This window comes from Panthera onca, chromosome E1 (genome assembly GCF_046562875.1).
Source record: "Panthera onca isolate mPanOnc1 chromosome E1, mPanOnc1 haplotype 2, whole genome shotgun sequence".
Taxonomy (NCBI): domain Eukaryota; kingdom Metazoa; phylum Chordata; class Mammalia; order Carnivora; family Felidae; genus Panthera; species Panthera onca.
In genome coordinates this window covers 9959192-9981970 of record NC_138352.1, presented here as the reverse complement: position 1 = coordinate 9981970, position 22779 = coordinate 9959192, and the positions used below count along the sequence as shown (strand labels likewise).

Genomic DNA, 22779 nt, shown 5'->3' with positions numbered 1-22779 from the left:
CCCGGAGCCGGGCTCATCGGCTGGGGCTCCAGTACGCAAGCTCCTGAAGGCAGACACACTTCTACATCCGGCTGGTGCCCCTCTGTGTCTCTGGCTTCCTGCATCTGCTATCCAGATTGCCCAGAACCCTCACTGTTAGCCATCGACACACACAGGCACCACTGGTGTCCCCTAACCCGTGTGTCTATTCAGACCAGACCTGATGGCCTCTCTAGCCTGTCCCCCAGGATAGTTATGTCTCTCATTGGGCCACACAGGAGAGCAGGGAAAGGGACAGCGGGCTGAAAGAGGCCGGTTCCCAGACATGCAACTCTCCTCCCCAGCCCATCACAGGCACAGGGTCCCTCCCTGCCATCCCCTCAGGCCACATCCCACTCCCTGGCTCCCTGGAAGGAAGTGGCCTTTCTCCTGGGACTCACAGAAAGCCGGACCAGTGTCTTCCCACAATGACACTTGGGAGAGCAATGGACAGAAACGTCATCTATCACTTTTAATCAGAAATGTCTGACACCAGGGACAGCAGCCAGGGTGGGTGGCGGCGGGGGGGGGGGGGGGGGGAGGGGAAGGAAGAGGCCTGTGCAAATTGCCAATAAAGAAGATGATTTGTTTCCTCTTCAGCCCGCTCTGGCCGCTCCTGACTCTGAGTGCCCCACAACTCTCGCTGCTCAGAGACATGGCCCCTCTTCCTTCCGTGCTCTGGTCGGTCAAGGCGAAAATGGCGACCCAGCCCCTCCTGTGGGGTCTTAGCCTGGAGAACTGCCTCTGGATTAACCCTCTGGAGGGTGGGGAGGGGCTACAGGGCAGCCCAGAACCCTGCCAGCCTGGCTCATCCGATCTCTGGAGGTGAGTGCAGGAGGGGTGTGTAGGGCAGAGATCCGTGTGGAAGAACCACAGCACAGAAGTGCGCTGGGGCAGGGTGGAGGCGGAGGCCCCTGTGTGCCAGGGAGTCTATCTGGTGCCAGAAAGGGTTACAACACAAAGCTTGGCAGTCTGGGGCTGGGGTGGGGGTGGGGGCCTGGGGCCGCCTGGTGATTAGCTATTCCAAACTATGGAAGCAACCCAAATGCTCATCGACTGGTGAATGGATAAAGAAGATGTGGTGTATACATTGTGGAATATTAGTCGGTGATCAAAAAGAATGAAATCTTGCCGTTTGAAACAACATGGATGGAACTAGAGTGTATTATGCTAAGCGAAATCAGTCAGAGAAAGATAAATATGATTTCACTCATATGTGGAATTTAAGAAACAAAAAAGACGAACACAGGGGAAGGGAAGGAAAAATAAGGGAAAAACAGGGAGGGGGACAAAACGGAGGAGACTCTTAAATACAGAGAACAAACAGGGTTGCTGGAGGGGTGTTGGGTGGGGGATGGGCTAAATGGAAGACGGGCATTAAGGTCACTCGTTGGGATGAGCACTGGGTGTTACATGTAAGTGATGAATCACTACATCCTACTCCTGAAATCATTATTCCGCTCTATGTTAACTAACTTGGATTTAAATAAAATTAAAAAAAAAAAAAAAAAAAGAGGCTGCAGCAGGCGGTTCGGCCATAGGTTGCGCCCCGGGGTCAGCCGCTGTAAGGCAAGATTCAAAACCTGCTCTGCCACCACCATTTCAGGTGTCACCTCGTCACCTGGTGTGACTAGCTTGGAAACAGGCTAGTGGAGAAGCTGGCCCTGTGGCTCGGGCTCGGAGCCCTGGGCGCGGTGGGGGAGGAGGAAGAGGGCTGGCAACTCCCAGTCACTGCTGCCTCCAGCCCTGGATTATGGTAGTGCCTCTCTGCCCCCCTTCGTCCTCAACGCTACATCTCCGGCAAGGTGTAGGACAGGCAGGCTTGCTGGTTCCAGGGTGAGCGGTCGGGACAGCCCTGACGGCGGGAAGGTGTTGTCCTTCCTGCGAATACACATATTTCTGGAGGTTCCCCAAAGGCAAGAGACGGGAGTTTTTAAAGCACATGAATTCGTGGGCAGCCTCCGCCCCGACAGTACAGCTACTGACAGTCTGGAGTCACTGTCTCGGGGCTGGGTCTTTACGTCAATGACGGCATAGGGAATTTTCTAGAACTTTCAGGATGGTTACAAAGGCATGGCTGTGGGAGATAAGAAAATTTATCTTACAATCTTCTAGCTGTAATTAGGTTTGCATCACCATGCGGTCACCCCACCTTGCTGCCTCACTCAAGTCTATTTCCAAAAATCAGATCTACCTCCAGGGGCTAGATGCTGGGTCCTATCCAGGAACAAAGACACAAGAGGCTCTTGGGAGGCAATTCCGGGAAAATTAAAAAGTGGCCACATCGTGGGGCTTTAGCTCCTGGATAAGGCCCTGGAGGGGACAGTCTCACCTGGGGGCCACCCTGGGTGAGCCCCACACCCATTGGCCACACCGGCACTGCTCTGTCGGATGCTCACACAGCTATGTGACTTGCCAGCACGGGAAAGCCGGGGGGGGGGGGGGCTTCATTCGCCCCCTGGATCCTGACCAAGTGTCTGCTGGGTGCCAGGCCCCACCCTGCTCTCGGGACACGCAGGCTCCAGTCAGGGGGAAGAGGGCCATTCATCGGAGCAGCATGTGATGAGCACACTGCTCAGAGCTGAGAAGCTCTCTGGAGGAAGGGCACACGATGCCCCGGAGCAGACGCCCCAGGAACAGAGCCTGGGCTTGGAACACAGTGGGGGCCGGCTCTGGGCGGACGAGCCCCGGCAAAGCTTAGGAAGAGGCAGTGGAAGTGGGAGCCACCAGGGAGTTTCGGCGCCCCCCACCCCAATCCCTGTGAGGACACAGGGTAGGTGCTGGGCTATGTCCTCAGGAGTGGAGAGGGAAGGGCAAATGTTCTGGCCTGGTCTCCAAGTTGGCAAGTTCAAAAGAAACGAGTGATGCCCCAGACTTCATGTTGTGATGGAGGGACAGAGAGGGAAGGGGCAGGAAGGAAGCAGGAGAGCCTGGTGTGGGTGGCTCTGAGCTCAAGGGGCCCAGGACTGGAGGCACCCATCTGGCTATCTGGCCTCTGCCCTTGTGACCACACCCCCCCATCCCTGGCTCCTCCCTCCCAAGGCTGCTGGAGGAGCAGAGCTCCACAGCCATCTCCTAGATTGATGGTCCCATCCCTAGGAGACAGCTGCTCCCCAAACCCATTAGGCCTGTTAATAAATCAAGATGAAATGAGGGTGACAGTCTATGAGCGACAGACTCTGTCAGGAAGCATGACAGAGAGCAGAGTTCTGAGCGTACACGTCGACGCCCGAGACTCGGCCGGCCACTGCCACAGACACTTGCGCCCACCTGGCCGAGGCCGTGTGGGAGGTGTGGATGGGCAGAGGACAGAACGCTGAGAGCTCTCCGACATCTTGCTGACCAGGGCCTGCAGTCCCAGAGGGCAGGGATGGCTTGGCTTCTCTCTGACCCTCACAGGCCACGCTCGGAGAGCCCACGTGACCGGACGTGGGTCATAATCCACATCCGCCTGCACTGGCACTGGAACTCACACTCCGAGGGGAGAGGAGAGGCAGTGAGCTGCCGGGGAGGATTCTGTGGCAGGGAAGGAGGTGAGGGCCTGACACAGGTCACATGAGGAGTGGCTGTCGGCCTTGGAAGGTGCAGCTGCGTGGTGGTGAGACAGGACATGAGCCTTCTCTTTAAACAGTGGAAGTAACAGCCAACGTGAGAAACTTGCGCTTGTTCTGAGTAACTCCTGGCTCAGCTGGGACCACCCACCCATCCACCCATTCGACAAAGCTGTTCCGAGTGCTCACGTGTGTCGGCGCTCTTCTGGGCACCTGGGGACAGCGGAGTAAATGCCACCCCTGTCCTGGAGCCTACGGCCCAGAGGAACCAACAAGTACGAGTTGCAGAGACAAATTACAACAGAAGAAAGAATTGGCTAACGGCCACATCAGCTGCAGGGGAGGTGATGAGATCCCTGTCCGAGCGCACCTGGGCACAAGACCACCCGGGGTAACAGGGGGAGACCAGGCCCCAGGCCCCAATTCTGGCTGTCACAGTCCCTTGCAGCAGGAGGTGGAGAGGGGCCAGAGGCAGGGCCCCAGGGAGCGTTTGTTTCTAGGCTCCCGCTGACGTAGCCAGGAGAGGTGGGCTACTCACATTCTGGCAGCTGCTCGGGGTTCCCGTGCCGGCCTCACCACATCCATTCGCCCTGAGCCACAGCCTGGTCCCCTTCCCACACGTCCGGTCCTTGGGAGCCCTGCACAGATGGCTTAGAGAAGACACCTCCCTTCCCTTTCTGAGGAGGCCAGGTTCATGAATTTATACCATGAATGCCCCGCATGACAATGTCAGAATCCCATCACAGGGACATTGGTGACTTAAGCAGGTGCCCTCTCACAACATTTACCCAGGCACTGACTCGGCTCTCAAAGGGGTCCGAAGAGAAACACTGCTTTCCAGAGGCAGCCTCCTGCCCCTCCTCTCTTTTGCCAGCAAGAGCCTGATAAGCTCGGGCCAGGAGCTGCGGGGCCTCACGGCTGTCTGTCTAGCCTCACAGCCAGTCTCCTTTCAGAGAGTAGGACAGGTGGGCCAACACCTTTCTGAGCTCCTGCCAAGGGGCAAAGATGGTCCCAATTTACAAGGGGAGGAGTGAGAGATGAGTGCCAGTGCTCAGCCTCCCCTGGCTCTCCAGCTCCTGAGTCTGCAACCTCTCTTGGGCCCCTCGCCCTGGGCCTCATTGGTTGTATGAAGCCATAGATGGGTCCAGGTCTCCCGGGAGCCAGAGCTGACTTGCTCTTGGGACAGAGGTGGGGACAAGCAGGGGTCTGAGGTTGGGACCCAGGGCTCTGATGCATACTTCCTGAGAATCCAACCAGCAACTGTAGTTTACTTCTCTTGGGGCTCTGGGTAGGGGCAGAAATCAGAATGGTCATTAGCCAGCTTTGTCCTCCATGCATCAAAACCCATCCCTGGGTAAGACCCAGCCTCTGGGCCATGGTGAGGCTCCCCCTCACTGCTCTTGGAGCGTGGGTGAGGCCTGGGAAGGGCTCCACTTTCCTTACAGAATGCCGGACTCTGTGTAGCACTGGCATGAGCTGGACCACCTGCCCTGGCACCACTGGAATTGGGGAACATGGGGCAGGGCTCTCCTTGCCTGGGGGAGGGCAGGGCAGAATTCTCCCAGGAGCCCCCTATCCCTCCCCCAGGACTCTCCCCACAGTGGTGCTACAGGCACCCAGGCCCTTCCGCAGTCAGCTGCTGTATCCTGCCTTGCTTTGGCAGGGTGCTTCCTGGAGAGCTGCTCTTTGAGTCTCTGACCTCTGGACCTGGCCCCAGAAGTCCCGAGGCTGTGCTGTCCCAAATACCTTGCTGCTCTGAGCTCCCTGAGTGGCTCTAGCTCTGACACAGGCGAGGCGGAGGCTATCCATCAAGGCAGCTGTCAGGAGGACGGCACTCTCTTCTCCAAGCAGAGAATCAACATGCCACGGCTAATGATAATGAATGGCCGTGCTGTGCCCATCATCAGAGCTGGATCCGGGGAGGATCTGGCACCAGCTTCCTCCTTCACCATGGTGCTGCCCTCGGAGGATGCTGGGGCACAGATGTGTCTCTCGTTAGGCTGGTCAGAGGTTGGCCTGGGCCTCCGGAGACTCAGGAGGGCAGGGAGGAGTTGATGGGGTAACACCAGCCTGCGCTGAGAACAGCGAAAGACCGAGCAGTTTCTGGGCCCTAAAAGCAGGAGCAGGTGACTGGGCATTTGTTCCTTAAGTAACAGGACCAACTGGGAATGGAGAGCTGTTCTGTTCTGCAGGTTCCTGAGACCCACAGGGCTGGGGGTGTGAGTGGAGCTCACCTCTAGAAGCTCAAATGCCCTGGAGACCACCAGTGGGGGAGGGAAGCTGCTGCTCGTCCTCAAAACAAGCTCAGCTTCTCAAGTTACACTGGGTTCCGCGCTAAACTGTGTCATCTTGGGTGATCTTGTCACCTCCCACTGCTTCCATTTTACCACCTTTGAAAACAGAGGTGACCATGGGCACCTGGGTGGCTCAGTCGGTTGAGCCTCCTACTTTGGTTCAGGTCATGATCTCACGGTTCGTGGGTTGGAGCCCTGCATCAGGCTCTGTGCTGACAGCTTGGACCCTGGAGCCAGCTCTGAATCCTGTGTCTCCCTCTCTCTCTCTGCCCCTCCCCTACTCATGCTTTTTTTTTTTTTTTTCTCTCTCTCTCTCAAAAACAAATAAAAATTTTAGGGGCAACTGGGTGGCTCAGTTAAGCACTGGACTTCAGCTCAGGTCATGATCTCATGGTTTATGGGTTGGAGCCCCACGTCAGGCTCTGTGCTGACAGCTCAGGGCCTGGAGCCTGCTTCCAATTCTGTGTCTCCCACTCTCTCTGCCCCTTCCCTGCTCATGTTCTCTCTCTCTCTCTCAAAAATAAACATTAAAAAAAAAATGGAGGTGATCATGGCAGAATCATGGGGGACAGTGTAGGATGGTGCAACAAAGCCTGGCCCAAGACATCTCTCAGGAACACAGAAGTCACTTTTATCATTGTAGAAACCGTATCTCCCATCCTGATAACCCTGGTCCTGGGCAGGCAGGAACCTGTCGATCCCCAGTTCTCACATGATTCTCCTTTTGCTACAAGCAGGGGCTTGGATCATACTAGTGACGCTCCCCCTTGTTGGGCCAGTCATAACTCTTCCAGGAACATCCCCTGTTCTGGGCGTCTCTGGCAGGGGCATCAGACCTGGGCTGCTCACACCTGCTCTGTGAACCAAGCGGCTCCCTCTTGCTCCACAGGAGGCCAAACAAGGCCAAGCTGTCCCCACCACTCTGTCACCTGTGGGGACTCTGGGTGCGTGCTCTCTCCACCAGGGGCCAAGACTGCAAGGAATGATGTTTGGATTTGGGCAGCTTGCACCAGTCCATCCTTCCTTGGTCGTCACCCTCCCACCTGAGCACAGGCTGTGGGTCTGGGTGGGGCTCCTTTCACGCCTGAGGAAACAGGACATACTGGTCTCTGGCTGGGAGGGGTTCCCTTGGGGAAAAATGAGAAGCTGCTTGCACGGATGTGCTTGTCCACAAACGTCTAGGGCCTGGGTCAGATTTTATCTTAGGTCACAAGACATTCTGTGATTACTGGCCTTGCCTGCAGTAACTCACACAGAGTCATCTGTGTTTCCACCGAAGAGAGGGAATTCAGAGCTGATCTATGTTCCCATGCTGAGCCAGCCCCTGTGCCCTCTGGGGGACTCCAGCTCTGTTGTCCTCATGGTCATTGTCATCATCATCATCACGGAAGCAGAAGAGGACGCCTGGGTGACTAACTTACAGGACTGAGGCTCTACTCTGTGGCGGAATTATTTACCACAAAGAACTCAGAGCAGGGTCAGTCCCTCTTTCCAAGTGTGCCATAAGGAGGGGGCCCTGGGCAAAGGGCAGGCATTTGAGTCTCTAAAGCTATCAGGTCTCAAGTACGAAATCAAGAGTTCTGGCCTTTCCATCCTTCGCCTTTCCACACCCTCCCAGCACAGCAAGTGGCGGCCGGGAGACAAGCGTCTCAATTTTTCATCCTTACGTTGTCAGAGCAAGCTCAGTTCGTAATGGCTGGGACAGCGAGACCATGGGGCCTCTGGCTACTAGCCGACTAATCTCCTTCTGAGATTGCAAACATAAAACTTCGGCACTGTCACCTTTCCTGAAGGCCGTTCAGTCCTCTCCTCTTATTGTGGCCTGAAATTATCTCCCCCTCCAACTGCTATGTGGAAGCCCTGACCCCCAAGGAGATAGCTTGGAGATGGGGCCTCTAAGGAGGTAACAAAGGTTAAATGGGGTCATAAGGGTGGGCTCTCATCTGACGGGACCAGCATTCTTCTAAGAGGCGCAAGAGATGCCAGAGCTCTCTCCCTACCCACAGAGAGAAGCCTCCACGAGGAACAGTAAGAAGGTGGCCGTCTACACGCCAGAAGAGAGGTCTCACCATAAACCAACTCTGCCAGCCCCTTGATCTTGGGTTTCTAGCCCCCAGAACCAAGAAAATAAATCTCTACTGTTCAGGCCTCCCAGCCTGTGGTATTGGGCTATGGCAGCCTGAGCCAACCAAGGCGTCTCCTCACCAGCAGCTAGATGCACAGACAAACCAGAATGGAGAAAAAGAGCACGGAGAAAACTAGGAGAGGCCGTGCGCCCACAGGGCGTGTGGTTCCCTGGGTCTGGATGTAAATCCAGGGGCCCCACTAGCTCTGAGACACCTAGGGCTGCCTGTGACGCATGCCTGAGGTTCACTCTGGCCTGTGTGAAGCCCAGTTCTGAGCAGTCACACACCTGCAGCCGCTGTCATTGGTCAGAGACCTCACCCTGCTCATCACAAGCTGGGCCTTACCTCCCTCCCCTTGCCAGTATCCAGGCAGCTGGCCTGCGACCTCCTGGGTTCGGCCGATGGCCCGGTCAGTGCGCATCTCAGCCACAAGCAGAGCAGAGCTGTTGGCAGGAAAGGCTGCCCACAGGAGTGGGGGAGGGGGGGACGCATGTGGTGGCCTTTGCTCAGGGCCCAGCAGGGCTCTTGGGTCAGTCCTGTTAATGAAAGGGGTGATTTGGTGGTGTGGGGCTGGCTTTCCAGCAAACTTTCACTGGGTGCCCACCCTGCCCCGAGAGCAGTAAGACAGAAACTCCAGCTTCCTTTCCTTGAAACTGACCTCGGCGTTTACAGAGAGAACTTTTAGAAAACTGAGGATGAAGACCAAAATGAAACACATACAGAAAGTTTTCCTGGACTCCCTCCACTGGCTGAGGCACAAGGGGAAGCCACATACTTGATGGCCCAGGAAAGCCCTGGACAGTGGCCCAGAGAGAGTAGGCAGGGAGCAAAGGCCAACAGCAGCACGAGACGCTGCCGAAGGCCGAAGCTGGCCGGCTGCTCAAAGGGGGCCGATATGCTGCCTTCATTTTGGGAGGGGGTCCCTCCTGCACCTTTGAGCAGCACTAGTCGGGGGACAGCAGTGAGCGGCTGTGGAGGAATTCACACACCAAGCTGGCATGTTGAGCAAACAGGATGTGGGGAACAGACGGCCCAGGCAGAGAAGACCCCTGGCTGCTGGCGGTGACAGATCAGGGCGGTCCCACCAACAGACACTCAGCTGAATCAGTCATGGATCTGCAGGGGGGTCAGCCGAGCGGCCACAGATAATCTGGGGGACAGGTTGAAAGCAGAGCCCTTATGTTCCCCGGTGACGGTCTCCTCCTGGGGACCTTCTGCTTCTCGGGCCACCACTGCTGAGTCCCACCTCTCCCTGCTGGCTCGGTCTGAAGACAAATCTGGGGCACCTGCTGGGGGGAGGCAGGGAACGCTGGGCTGAGGAGCTTCGTGAGGTTTGAGTTTGCCCACAGACGCTCGGAGAGGCTGGCGCCTGACCCACTTTGAGGGGAGCACAGAGACGGGCGCAATACGCACGGCGCTGTTCTGAATACACAATCAGAGGAAGGAGCCCTGTGGGTCCTCGCCAGCCCAGACCGAGGAGGGCTGTTGTGCTTTATTAGAAAGAATCGGGTTTTTAATAACACCAAATGGGGCACCCCAGGCTGAGCCAGCTGTGTGTGTCCCCAACTGGGAGGCACCCGCGGCGGAAGCTGGTAATGGGGGTTAAAGTAATGATGCTGCCTCGGCCCCTCCAGCTGAAGAGCTCCCTGCCAGGCGTCCCAGGTGGGGACAGTCTAATCATTTGCTTAGTGGCTTAGGGCTCAGACTCTGTGGCCCCAGCTCCCGGGTCTGTGGGACAGCACTTCCGGCTGTATCTCTGCCAAGTGTCCCCGGGCTACTGACCCCTGGCAGAATGAGAGCCAGGACCTAAAGAGGAAGCCCCGGGCCATTCTGTGAGATGTGCCTGCTGCTCCTTTTTCTCGGGCTCAAGCTTCCTTGAAGGCGGTGAGGGTGAAGGCTGGTGGGGCTGCTGGGGTGCACGGGGGACCGGCGCTGGGGTGGGTGGGGGGAGGGCTGACAGAGCCAAATGGCAATGCTTCAAGATCTCACCGCGAGAGCCACAGCTCATTCTGGAGGTGGCTGGGGCCATGTCCCTGATCTCAGGGCCACCACAGTTGATGACAGCAGGCCTGCACACTGTGGCTAATACACGAATGCTGACCCAGGGCCAGGCACTGTGCTAACAGCCCTTTCCACACGATCCCAGGTCCCATCTTATCTTCACGGCCGAGCCCTGCCTTGGCCATGGCCAGACCAGGAGGCTGGCTGAGGCAGGCCTGGGCTTTTGGTGCGCCCCGGGACCAAGTGGAAGGGAACAATGGGAGGAGGGGCCAGAGCTGAAGCCCTGGGCTCCCGAGCCTGCCACTGATCTGAAGCCGCAGCCCTGGGGCAGGTGACTGGACAGCAAAGGGGGGTCAAGAAGTCCGTGGAGGCCTGAACAGTTTCACCTGCCAGATGGCAACTGGAGACCTTCAGAGGCACCTGTGACCCAGGTCTCCCAAACTGACCAGCCTGGTCTCCCCAGAATTTATTTGGGGAGCAAAAGAGATGACTCAACGCTGGCACTTGTCATATATGCTGTGACATTTTCCTGGACAAGTGGCTACTTGCAAAGACCATCCAACCCTTTAAGCCCTTTTCTGGCAGCACGAGAGGCGTCCGGGGCTGATGAACTGGAGGACAGTGTGGAGGAAGGCCTCGAGGAACCAGCCTATAGGCTTCTCAGCCGGTCCTGAGCTCTGGGGGCCCTGCTCGGGGCGGGGCTCCTGCAGTCTTCCCCAGCCTCATTTCAACAGATGGCAGAACAAATTCCTAATTAAGCTCAAGAAAGTTTCCGGCTCAGCACATTTATTTATGATTTTCCGGTCCCTTTGGTGCTCATTCTTCCCTTTTGTCTTCCTAGAACCCAAGTCGGCTTATTGCCACTCTGCGCTCCCGCTCGGCTCTCTTGGACCGTCTGGGCCCTAATCTGGGGAGAGGGAAGGGGCAGGGTGTGCGGGAGTGTGGGAAAGGAGGGAGGGTCATGGGGGGACACGGCCGCACAGCTGCTTCTCAGAAGCAAGATGTAAAGGAGTTCATTGCAAACTGAAACTTGATGCAGACTTGAGGGGACAAACGGGGGTTTGGTGCTGTTAGAATGCTAGAAAAATCACCTGGGGTGAGCCTGGCCCAGAGGAGAGACCCCCTTGCAAATGCTCAGTGGGCAGAACCCGCCCCTCCCCGCAGTAGAGGCTGCCTGTCCGCTGGTCCTGGGCAGCTCCCTGGGATTCTGTCCCCTGCCTTGGCTCCTGATGCTGTGTGGGTGCCCGGGGCCATGACGAAGGAAACGCCTCCCACCAGACCCACGGAGGAAAGGCCCCTGGTGGCTCCCACGCCCCCAGCTGGGAATCAAAACCTAGGCTTGGCTACAATTTAGAGTTGACCTAACTGGGCAATTCTTTCACTTCAGAGGGTTCTGTGTCACACAGAGGTTTGCTTTCTAAGTGCAGGGGTCTGACGCTCTCAGGAAGTAAAACGACTGTCTGCGCAGTCTCCCGGAGCGCTCGAGCACAGGTCTGTGGAGAGGCTAGTGCCATCTGATTATCTCTTGGATCGAAGGGAGAGAAGAGACAAATGACTTGCATTGACAACAATGTCACCATGCAGACACGCGAGTGTGGAGGACCTTCACGTGCCGGTCTCTCCCGCAGGCCTTCTCTGCTGACAAGCACTCCTCCCCCCACCGCCGCCCCATCCCCCCCTGCCCCCCCCCCCCCCCCCCCCCCCCCCGCCCAGGGCGACCACCACCTTGCTCTGCAAAACGGTGTCACGAGGGGGCAGGACAGCCTGCCGTGGTGGGTGGGGTGGGTGAGGAGGTGAACAGAGCAGTGTTCTAAAGCAATCTGAGCCACTGATTGCACTCTGTGAACCTGGTTCTGGGGAGGAGAGGGCTCCAACAGCAGCATGGAAGGGGGAAGGGCTGCTCTGAGAGGCTTTTGAGGTCCCGGGGGCCCTGCTGGCAACGGAAACTCAGTGCTTTCTCTGCAGGTGGGAGCCGAGCGCGGGCCAGGTCTCAGGTCTGGGGGATGTCTCATATCCTGCACACGGACAATCACTCTTTATTTCCTGTCAGCCTCCTCCTCCCGCTCTTGACCATCTCCTTCCTTTTAATGAATGCATTGCTCACCAGACGCAGGAAGGACTTGGTCACGCTCAACAGGCTCAGGGGTGTTTCGGAAGCTATGAACTGTCACTATCTGGGTAGCTCTCTTGTGGGCTGACACGGGGATCCATCATGGTGGCTAAAGCGAGGAGTCCTTCCACCTCTCTCTGCCCTGCCTCTACCCTCCCCCATGGTTGTTGATGCAGCAGGTCAAGGACAGCCAATCCTAAGTGGGGGAGGGGCAAGACTTTCAGGACCTTGGGACCTGCCTGTAGGGAGCAGAGGAGGGCCAGGAAGAGAGGAGGAATACTTTCCTCTGAGTACTGCTTTACTGAGAGAACTTTTCCTTCTGCAGGTCACTGGGGCTTTCACCTACTTCCTAGAAGCAGACTTGTAAGAAGAAGGGTGGAAAGCAGTGGCTGTGATCCCGGCTGATCCCAACTTTGGGAAGCCCTCCTGGCACCCAAAAGGGCTCAATTCTAGCACCATACCCTTGGGGCCAGTGCGATCCTCATGTTCTAAGTAATGAGTTCTTTTTCCCCCAGGTGGTCTTGTTACTTTAACCCAGGGCTTTGAGATGTGTGAATAACATTTGCAAACAGCACTGCACAGGTGCGTATAGGACTGGACCAGCTGAGCGGGGTAGGTAAGGAAGCCCGCCCCATCCAGGGATTGGACAAGTGCCCTCCTGCTCCCTGTACTTGGCTGGGTGATGAAAGACAGGTTTATCATGCTATAGAGGCCTCAAAGTTCACACAGCAGTGATCAGTCCTGCTCTCAATTCCTTGCAAGGAAAGACCGAGGTGGAGAGAAGTTACAGGCTGCTGCACTGGGCTCAAGGCAGGACTTCCCAGTGCTGACCACCATCCCTTCAGACTGGAGCAGGGGCCTTCCTCACCACGAGCTCCTGGGCAAGAGGTCACTCCATGTGCACGCTCGTGGAGCCTGCCCTTGGGGGAGCAGGGGCCTGTGCTGGATGCCTGCCGTGGTCCCTTCCCACGGAGATACCAAGACCCCTATGACGCGGTGGCTCCTCACGCTGGGATCCTGTAATCCCGAGTAGAGTAGGCGGAACCAGAAGATCGGATGCGCCAGAATTGCCAAAAATCACTGTTATCAGAAGCTGCCCTGTGCTCGTCACAATCTAATCGAGTGCTGGCATGGCATGAGAAACAAGGTGCACCCTGAGTCCTGATGCTGGGTGAGGGAGCAGAGGCAGTGGCAGAGGAAGTAGAGAAGAGAGTCGGGAGGGAGGGGACCCGACCCCGGGGTCCTCGGGGACCTCTGTGCCTGGGCAGGTGAGGTGCTGGAGGTGGGCAGACTCACTCTGCCAGGCCTCTCCATCACAACAGCAACAGTGTTCTATGCTTTTAGCCCAAAACAGGAATACAAATGATCCTGGAGCATGTGCCCGCCAACAGGGGCTGCAGGGACCCCACACCCTCTGGTCCTGGGTCTAAGGGGCTCAGCAGCATGGACCTTCCAGAATGGTGCGGCGGAATGAATGAGCTCCCAACCACAAACCTGCTTGAGTGGGTGGAGACCCCCAAACTACCCCTGGGGACAGTGGTGCTCTTGTTCAGTAGGGCATCAGTCAAAAGGCATCACGGATAAGGTGTCTTTTCAGGCCCTGCTGGCCAGGAATGCGGAGGTGGCTGCCCCAGCCCACTGGGTTTTTGACTGCCACACGGTGCACCCATGAGAAGGCAGAGCAGTGCCGCTCTTGTGGCCTGAGGGAGCAGAGACAGACCTGGGAGTGTAAGAGCCTTGGCCCAGCCTGTGGGTTTTGGTGGCGGGGGGCGGGGGGTTGGGGGACAGCGGCGCACGTGGGTGTGTGAAAAAGGCTGGGCTTAGCTCTGGCTCTGTCCCCACTATGTGATCCTGAAGTCGGTACTGTATTTCCACACTACTGAAAAGGTGGGCAGGGCCCAAGGAACCCCTGCCACGTTCCAGCTATGCCGTGAGGGCTCACACACGCTCGGAACGGGTAAGGGAAGGGCAAGGGGAGAAAGGACAGACTCGAGACGTTTCTCACTCACCAACCCATCTCATCAGGGAGGTCAGGATCTGCAGGTACTTGGTCTTCTGGACGTCAAAGAAGGTGAAGGGTCCAAGGAGGAGAGTGAAGACAGCCTGTAATGACAAAAACTAGCATGAGGGGGTGCAGGGGCTGGGTGCACGTGTGGGAAGGACACGCCACCCACGCAGCCTCTGCCCGCGGTGGGCACCTGGACCCACGAGGCTCCCTGGTGGCAAACAGCATCACGTGGTGCATTCCCCTGGGTGCAACAGAAATCCAGAGCCCTGCCACCAGCCGTTCCTCATGCCTCCTGTCCAGAGACTACCTTCTGGGCAAGCCCCAGGCGACAACCCAGGGACATTGTCGGCTACTTCTCTTCAACAAACGCTGAGGGTTCCTGGACCAGGCACACAGCCGGGCACAAAAACCAATTTGGTGTGAGACGACAGGGAGATGAAGATCTGAAAGGAAGCCCAGGTGTGCCTCAGGCCCCCAGAGTTTGCTGGAAAGAAAGGACTGGGGAGGACGGGACACAGGGGCCCTGACAACACAGCGCTGTGGAGACAACACCGTTCTGAAGGCTTCAGAGGAAAGAAGTCATCAGGATGTCGTTAATCAGCAATGTTTATAACTTAAAGAGAAGGGAAAACCTGGAGAGCCGGAGCCAGTGGCTTCCAGGGCAAATCTCTCAGAGGAACGTCCTGGACCAAGAAGAGAACGGGCCACAGCCAGGAAAACTGGGAGATGAGTGTGGGGCTCAGTTCTCTTTCCCTTTGGAGAACAGGGAAAAGAAATTAAGAAAAAAGAAGAAATCAAGCTCTGTCTTAGAAAACCAGTCTGGGGGAAGTCTGAACCCTCTGTGCAAAAGAAAATGGGGGTAAAAGCTGGCACAGCAGAGCTGGGCTGGGGGCTGAGGGAAGGTTAGGATTTCCTGCCAAATTGGATGCTCGGGGAGCAGAGAATTAAAAGCTGCTGGTTGGAGTTATGATGATGGGACCATTTCCAATCTGCCACTTCGGAAGCAGCAGAGGCATCAGACCTTATTAACATTTACACTGCGCCATTTTATCACGTTAATGCTAATGACACTCGCCAGAGGTGCGGCAGGCGGCAGAGGCCCGAATGTGGGGAGCAGGGCCCGCTTTGGGGAGTCGGGCTCTGGCCCTGTGATCTGGGTGAAGATATCACAGCTGCTCAGCCTGGCGGCCAGTCCCGGCTCCCTGGCTCCCCCGTGACAGGGTGACAGGCAGGCGGGAGCTGGCGGAAGGGGGGCTGTGCCCGTCCCTCCCCCACCCCCAACCCCAAGGAGAGCAGGATGTGGGAGAAGCTGTGACCTCTTATCCAAGTCCATTATCACTGTGAGAATGAATGACACCAAAGACTAAAGTACTGCTTAAGGAGAAGGCTCTAATTAGCTGGGGAACAAGGCCTCCAGGAGGGCTCCAGGGCTGGGAGACTTCTGGAAAGGGCTTTCTGCTGGGGGCCTGCAGCCAGCTCTGCTTCTGTCAGGAGGAGGCGAAGCATTGCCATTAGGCTAGGGGTGCTGGGGGGGGAGGAGCAGAGAGGGGGGAACACGGCGGGGTGGGGGGCGGTGTCCCCTGCAGGCCAGGACTCAGTGAGGCAGAATCACCAGCCCCGCAGAGCAAGCCGGCTTTTGCAGCAGCATCAGCCCGGCGTTTTGGAAAATAACCACTTTAGGGAAACTTCAACAGAATTTCTTTTTTGAAGGCTGGGAGAGGGAGAGTCTTGAGGAATTATCGACAAAGCCACTTGCCACAAATGTCTCCAAATAACCGTGACCTGCCCCAAACTGGACTCCTGGCACATCCAGGCAGGCGTGGGCACTCCACCTCTGACCTGTGATGCCCACTGGACACGCTGGATGTTTTCTCAGGGTGCCGGGGGGGGGGGGGGGGCGGCTACGTGGGAGGCCAGATCTCATCTTTGAAGCCTAAGGAATGGCTTTTAGAGGGTTCTGCTATGTAAAGCCGGGGGGTGGGGCAGTGCAGGAGAACCAGCCCCCACGACAACCGGCAGGGAATCTTGCTACTGCAGCCTGCACAGGTCCCTCCCCAGATGCTAGAGCCCCCTCCCCGGCAGCTGTCTACCACCATCCACTTTCTGCATGAGGACAAGGTTTAACAACACCCTGCAGGGTGGGATCCCAGCCCACCTGAGAGCTTCCCTCTAGTTAAACACATTAAGCAGACAGCCACATCCCAAAAAGGTCGAGTAGGAAGTGTGCGCGAGGTGCCATCTGCGTGATGGGGAACGGGAGTCTAGACGGGCGCGGAATGAGGGTCCACACCTGCCTGGCACTCCCACATCCGGTCCTAGGGACGGCAGTGGGGACTGGCAGCGAGGGTTTCTTCTGGAAGACCCGGTCAACAGCTGCGACACCCACAGTGGGGACGGCGGCTGGGATGTGGTTTCCTCCAGCGCTCAGGAGCACAGACTGACGGCGTCGCTCGGGAAGCACAGGGCAAAAGCGCACGGACCGCCAAACAGCAGCCCTCGAGTGGCGGCGAGCTCACGCTTTGTGGGGGGGGGGTGGCCCAGACGAGACACACAGCACAGGCTGGGCTAATTAAGGAACAGGTGTCCTCTGTAAATTAGTTAGAGCCAGACTCGGTGCCCGCGGGGGCCGGCATCCAGAGCCGGAAAGGACACCGCCGTGAGGCTGCCCGGTCTCTGGGAAGAAAGGGGGCGTGGGAGGAGAGACAGCCCCCGTGTTCCCATGGTCTAGCGGGGACAGAGTTCATCTCTGAATGCTGAACAGCCAAGCGTGGCACCTTCTGTTTTCCCTTTCCTTTTTCAAAAAGAAGAGATAAAAAGCCAAAAGACAGCCTATCCTCTTGGGTCTTCTCGTCTAGCCCATATGACATTATGAATTAGCTGGCTCCTGAGCAAGTGTCCAACCCCCAAATGCCATTGATCAGTTCAAACTCAGACTCTGTTCAAGGACTCTCCGAGCCCGACTCATCACAGGAGGCAGAGACACCAACTGCTGCAGACAGATGCGTTTTGTAAAAAGAAAAAATAAAGAACCATTCTCTGGTTTCTAACTAAATCTTCAAACTGGCCACTGGGAAAAAAGGTCTGAGACAGACCTGAGAGGGTGCAATGGGGGCCGCTCGGGTCTCTTCTTGGGTCGGTGAGTTTAAATGTGCACCTAAGGCCCCACGGCAACCTTGCCAGTCTTGATGGACGCAAGGCAGTTCACGCTGCTAATGAAGCCCCAGCAATGTTTGGGCGTGGCTTTTCCAGTGTCCTGGTGGCACTCCAAAGGTAACACGGCTGCCTCCCTTCTGTGTCCCCCATATAGGTTAAGCACATCACTCACCTCCAGTTGTGCCAGCTCCAAACTTCCAACAACCCCTCATTCCTTCCTTACTCTGTGCTAGTGCCTCGTGACTACTGTAATTTGGTGGCTTAAAACCACAGAAATGTATTTGTCACCATCCTGGAGGGGAAGCGGAGCATACAGCATGGGCTCCTGATCTTGTGTGGGTGGGGCTGTGGTGGGGGCACCCAGGTGAACGTCACAGACAAAATGATACCTAAAGTAAGAGGAATCAGGTAGGCAAAGGGCTGGGGAGAGTTTAGGACTATCCCTCGGGGAATCCGCCCCATCCTTCTGACCCTGTCCTCTCCCTCCTGGGCCCAGAGCCAGCTGGTGCCAGTGTCATCTCCCACACTCAGCCCCAGCCACACCTGTATCTTTCTTGTGCAATTCTCAAGGGCTTGTCATTTTGGAGATGACAAAGTCCAGTGGCCCATGATCTGGCTCCAGCCATCTTTTTCAACCTTGTCTCTGAAGACACTGCCCCCAGAACCTATTAGCCAGCAGTCCCAGGCTGCACTGCGAGTCTCTGATGTGCCCAGAGCCTCCAGCCGTCGGGCCTTTGCTCGGCAAGCTCCACTTCTGCTGGCCAAAGTTCTATTCCTGGTCCCAGTCCAAAGTCCACTCCTGCTCCCAGCTGTTGTCTTCTGCTTCCCCTCCCTGGAATCAGCCATGCCTCCTCCCCCAGGGGTCCTCTCTGGCTCCGCCAGGGTAGCAGCTGCCGCTCCTGCACATCCACGTTCCCACAGTGCTGGGCACGGTGCCCCCCACGGGAGGGCTGACCCGACTGTGCACACCCCAGAGGACCGGGCTGGCAGGAGGCGGCACATTTCCTCCAGAAATGACACCCAAGGACCAGGGAATAGAGACCCAGCCCTCGGCCTGCCAGAGGCGGGAAGGGAATCTGCTCCTTAAAACCAGTCTGAGGGACGTGGGAAAGGCTGGTGTGGGCTGCACTTGGGGATTCCCAGCACAGGACGGTGGCTCTGCTGAGACCCCGAAGCCCAGATGCTCATGCCCACACGAGCTGGCTGGCATCCGGGAACTGAAGGCTACCCGCTACCTCAGGCCGCCACCTTCCTGCTGGGAGTGGTTCGGAGCTATCTGAGCAGCCAGGCCTCAGCCACGGAATGGGAGAAAACACCCGCCACTCAAGACAGCGGGTCTTTGCCTCAGAAACCCTCGAGTCGGAGCGGCCGAGGCTGAGCCACAGTCACCACCTGACTCCGCCGTCTTGAGTTCTAACTCCACAACCCACTCACAGAGGAAAGGCTCCCCTGACACAACTCCACCTTGTTTTGCCCACAGAACGAGCCCAGGGCTGGCTGCAGGTCATGTCCTTTGCCAAGTGTATGGGACGGGGAGGCAGGAGTGGGTGCGTCGGTGCAGGAGAACAAAAGCACGGCAGCCTGATTGCCATCTCCCCGGGCCCAAATCCTCTGCAGGGTTAGCTGGTCAGGGAAACCACGTGGATGTTGGAAGCTGCTGCTGGTTCCACTCAAAAGCCCGTTCCTGCATCTGGTTGCCGTGTTCTGTCCCATCAACCGCTGCCTCATGTCCGCGCTGCCCTGTGAGACGTCACTCCCTGATGCCGCAGGTTTGTGTCACTTTGCAAAGTGTGCTCGCACGTGGGGGCGCCTGGGTGGCTCAGTCGGTTAAGCTTCAGACTTCGGCTCAGGTCATGATCTCGCGGTTCGTGAGTTCGAGCTCCATGTTGGGCTCTCTTCTGTCAGTGCAGAGCCTGCTTCTGATCCTCTGTTCCTCTCTCTCTCTCTCCACCCCCTCCCCTGCTTGCGTTCTCTCTCTCTCTCTCTCTCTCAAAAATAAACATTAAAAAAACAACAGCAAAAAACAAAGTGCTCACACATGCGGTCTCGTGTCCTGTTCCCGGCCATCTGTGAGGTCACCAGGCAGGTGACGATGCCTCATTTTAGCGATGAGGGGGCTGAGGGACCAGGGAGGTGTGCAGACAGTACGAAAGCGGCAGGGGTGGGGCGGGGGGTGAGGAGCGGAAGTCTCCTGACCCTGTCCCCCCAACTGCTGCGATCCCTGCACGCCGCATCCTGTTGGGCTGTCTTTCCAGCACCTCCTATCCCCACATCACACTACTAAGCCTCATGCCTTTACCCTCGTGATTCCACCTGCTGGCACAGAACTCCCCTTTCTACCTTCCTCACTCCCATCACCTTCGAAGCTCTGCTGGGGGGCCAGTCTCCTCCACAAGTTCCTCCTCCCTAGGGCCCTTGCCTGGATTACCAAATGCACAGTCAGTACCACATTACCGAATTCTGGTAGGTTCTGAGTTGCTCCTTTCTCAGGGGTTGATTTTGTGCACACACCGCCCCCACTCCCAGCAGAGTACCAGCACCATGATGGCAAGGACTGTGTCCCTGTTCGCCCCAATACCTAGGAAGGCTTGGCACACGTGAGATGCCCAGTGAGCATCTGCAGAATATGGTGAATTTGGAGGAGGCGGCGGCTGGTGGACAGGTGTTACCTTGCAGTGGAAGAAGAGGCAACCCCGGCCTTGCTGACTTGCCTCGTACCTTCCACCGGTCCCTCCTGCCACTGGCAGCATCTGAGCAGAGTGCGTGGCACACAGGCAGGCAACTAACCCCCTCTGCCTGAGAGCGGTTTACGGTGTCAGGGAAAAAAAAATTCTCTTCCCCAAATAGCTGTGAAATCAACATACTCTGATTTAGGAGGAGCAAATTAAAACAGTGTTTGCTCTGAGAGTACCCACTGGTTTCAAAAGAGAAGGATATTCAGCCCTAACAAGGAGAAAAGGCCCCTCTGAGAAGAGCCTCGGGCTCTCGGCTGCCCTCCATCAGCCACACCTCCCTGGACCCCAGCAATGAAGGGGCTCGGATCCCAGGGGGCTGTGACCACTCTGTGAATCTGCCTGGCCCCTCAGAAGGGGTGACATCTGAGAAGAAACCTATGCCAGAAACCTAAAGGTCGTCGAGGAAACAACTCATTCCCTGCCCACCTCTGGGAGACTGCAGACTCAGAGTTGCCTGTCACAGATGGCTACTCACCAGTCCTTCTCTTACAAAACAAAATTAAAGCCCCACATCCTGTTTGCTGTCACTTCTTCTCCTGCTGGGAAGAGGCACGGCGGACCGCAGCTTCTGATCGGAACTTAAACTTGGGTGAACTTCAACAGCACTCCTAGTCCACTTCACTCCCCTCAAAACAGAGCAGGGGCGGGGGGTGGGGGGAGAGGGCGTGCTGTTCAGGGGTGAAAGAGAAGACAGGAGAGAACAAGGTGCTTAAGCGACAGCCACCACACAGAACAAATGTCCTAAGAACCTCTGAGCAAGTCTACGGGACAAAGATGGATGCACCAATTACCTCCTGTGACAAGGGGTGGGGAGGAAACCTGGCAGAGAAGCAGACAGCTGACTGTCGATCCGGCCGGAGGCTCTGTCCCCCGACCTAGACATAAGCAAAGGGGCAGCATCCCGAGGGGACGAAGGCCAAATGGTCAAGGAAGCCAGCAGTTCCAGCGAAGCATGAAGGTGATGCTTCTGCGGTGTTCTCTGGCTCCTGGGGCCAAGGGGTAGCGTGGAGCTGAGGGAGGTGGGGCAACCTGGCTGGCGCTCCTACAAACACGGACGAGGTGGCGGCCGGGAGACCTGCTAGATGGGCCAGCTCCCCGAATGCCTGCAGGGTTATTTAGTTCCTTTAAAAGTGAGGGCCAACAATAGCCAAATTATGGAAAGAGCCTAAATGTCCATCAACTGATGAACGGATAAAGAAGACGTGGTTTATATACACAATGGAATGCTACTTGGCAGTGAGAAAGAATGAAATCTGGCCACTTGCAGCAACGTGGATGGAACTGGAGGGTATTACGCTGAGTGACATAAGTCAGGCAGAGAAAGACAGTTACCATATGTTTTCAATCATATGTGGATCCTGAGAAAGAAACTTAATAGAGAACCATGGGGGAGGGGAAGGGGGAAAAAGTTAGAGAGGGAGGGAGGCAAACCATAAGAGACTTAAATACTGAGAACAAACTGAGGGTTAATGGGGGGTGGGGGAGAGGGGAAAGTGGGTGATGGGTATTGAGGAGGGCACCTGTTGGGATGAGCACTGGGTGTTCTATGGAAACCAATCTGACAATAAATTATATTTAGTACAAAAAAATGAGGTCTTTGGGGCTCATCTGCTTGTGGCTCCCACAGGGCAGTGAGATAGAGTTTCCACGAGGATTCAGGCATCAGCAGCTTCCTCTGCCCTTCACCCATCAGCTCCCGGAGTTTGTTTCATTCATTTATTTAGAGAGGAGGAGGGATAGAGAGGGACGGAGGGAGGATGAGCGGGGGAGGGGCAGAGAGCGAGGTGGGGGGAGAGAGAATCCCAAGCAGGCTCTGCACTGTCAGTGCGGAGCCTGATGCGGGGCTCAAACCCATGAACTGTGAGATCATGACCTGAGCCAAACCCAAGAGTCAGAGGCTCAACCGACTGAGCCACCCAGGGACCCCAAGCTCCCAGAGTTTCAACATAAAAGACTAGCTGATCCATCTGGAGCCTTTTGGGTCTGGCATTTGGGGTAGGTGGGTGGGGGCTTGATTTCTCTGTTAGTGTAGCAGGAGTGACAAGTAACAAGTCTTGAAGGGGAATGGTGACATACTGCCTGGTCTGCCCTCAACATGCAGGGCTGACCAGGGGCGTGGTGTTGGCATGAGCAGGGCTCAGGACTGCTGGCTCAGGCAAAGGCAGGGCCACGCTGGGGGCACAGCGGAGCTCTGGACTGATCCCGGAGGCTATCTCTAATGATAAAAGAAATGAACGCCCAGCTTAGAGGGCCGTCTTCGTTCCAGGGCGCTAGGGGTTAAGAGTTAATTGGGGTTAATGAGAACACAGCATGAACCCATCCCTAAACGGGAAGTGAACTTTCCAGGCGTCCTTGAAGTGCGTGAAGAAATGTTCAAGGATTCTATTTTTATTTCTCAAGTGGCTGTGAACATTTTGGTTTGGGAGTTTTTATTTTCTCAACTTGAATGACAATGTCTGGAGATTTATCCGCAAAAAGGAGGGGAGCCTGGAGTCAGCGAGGGACCGCCGGGGGGGACCACAGGTTTCAGGGCCACGGGCGCAGGGCAGGTGTTTGCATCCTGACACTGCCCTGGCTAACCTTGAGACCCTGGAGCGTTAATGGACTTCTCAAAGCACATCACGTGTGCACAGGTGTTCAACAAACATCGGCACTGGCCATCTGACCCCAAGAGTATCGGCACCCAACCGTGTTATTGCACCCACGCTTATCAGTCCACCAGACACCCCAGGTGGGGGACTGCAAACAGAGCCCAAGTGAGGACCTCCAGCCAAAGAACATCA

The 22779-nt window shown here is 56.6% G+C and overlaps 1 protein-coding gene across 4 annotated transcripts in view; it reads right to left on the bottom strand.

Moving 5' to 3' along the window:
• Nucleotides 1–22779, bottom strand: part of SLC38A12 (solute carrier family 38 member 12) — a 59569-nt gene that overhangs the window by 4795 nt on the left and 31995 nt on the right. For all 4 annotated transcript variants that reach the window (XM_060645471.3, XM_060645470.3, XM_060645469.3 and 1 more), the window contains one exon: nt 14110–14203. In XM_060645471.3, coding sequence (XP_060501454.1) covers nt 14110–14203 — 94 coding nt within the window. The remainder of the gene's footprint in view (nt 1–14109; nt 14204–22779) is intronic.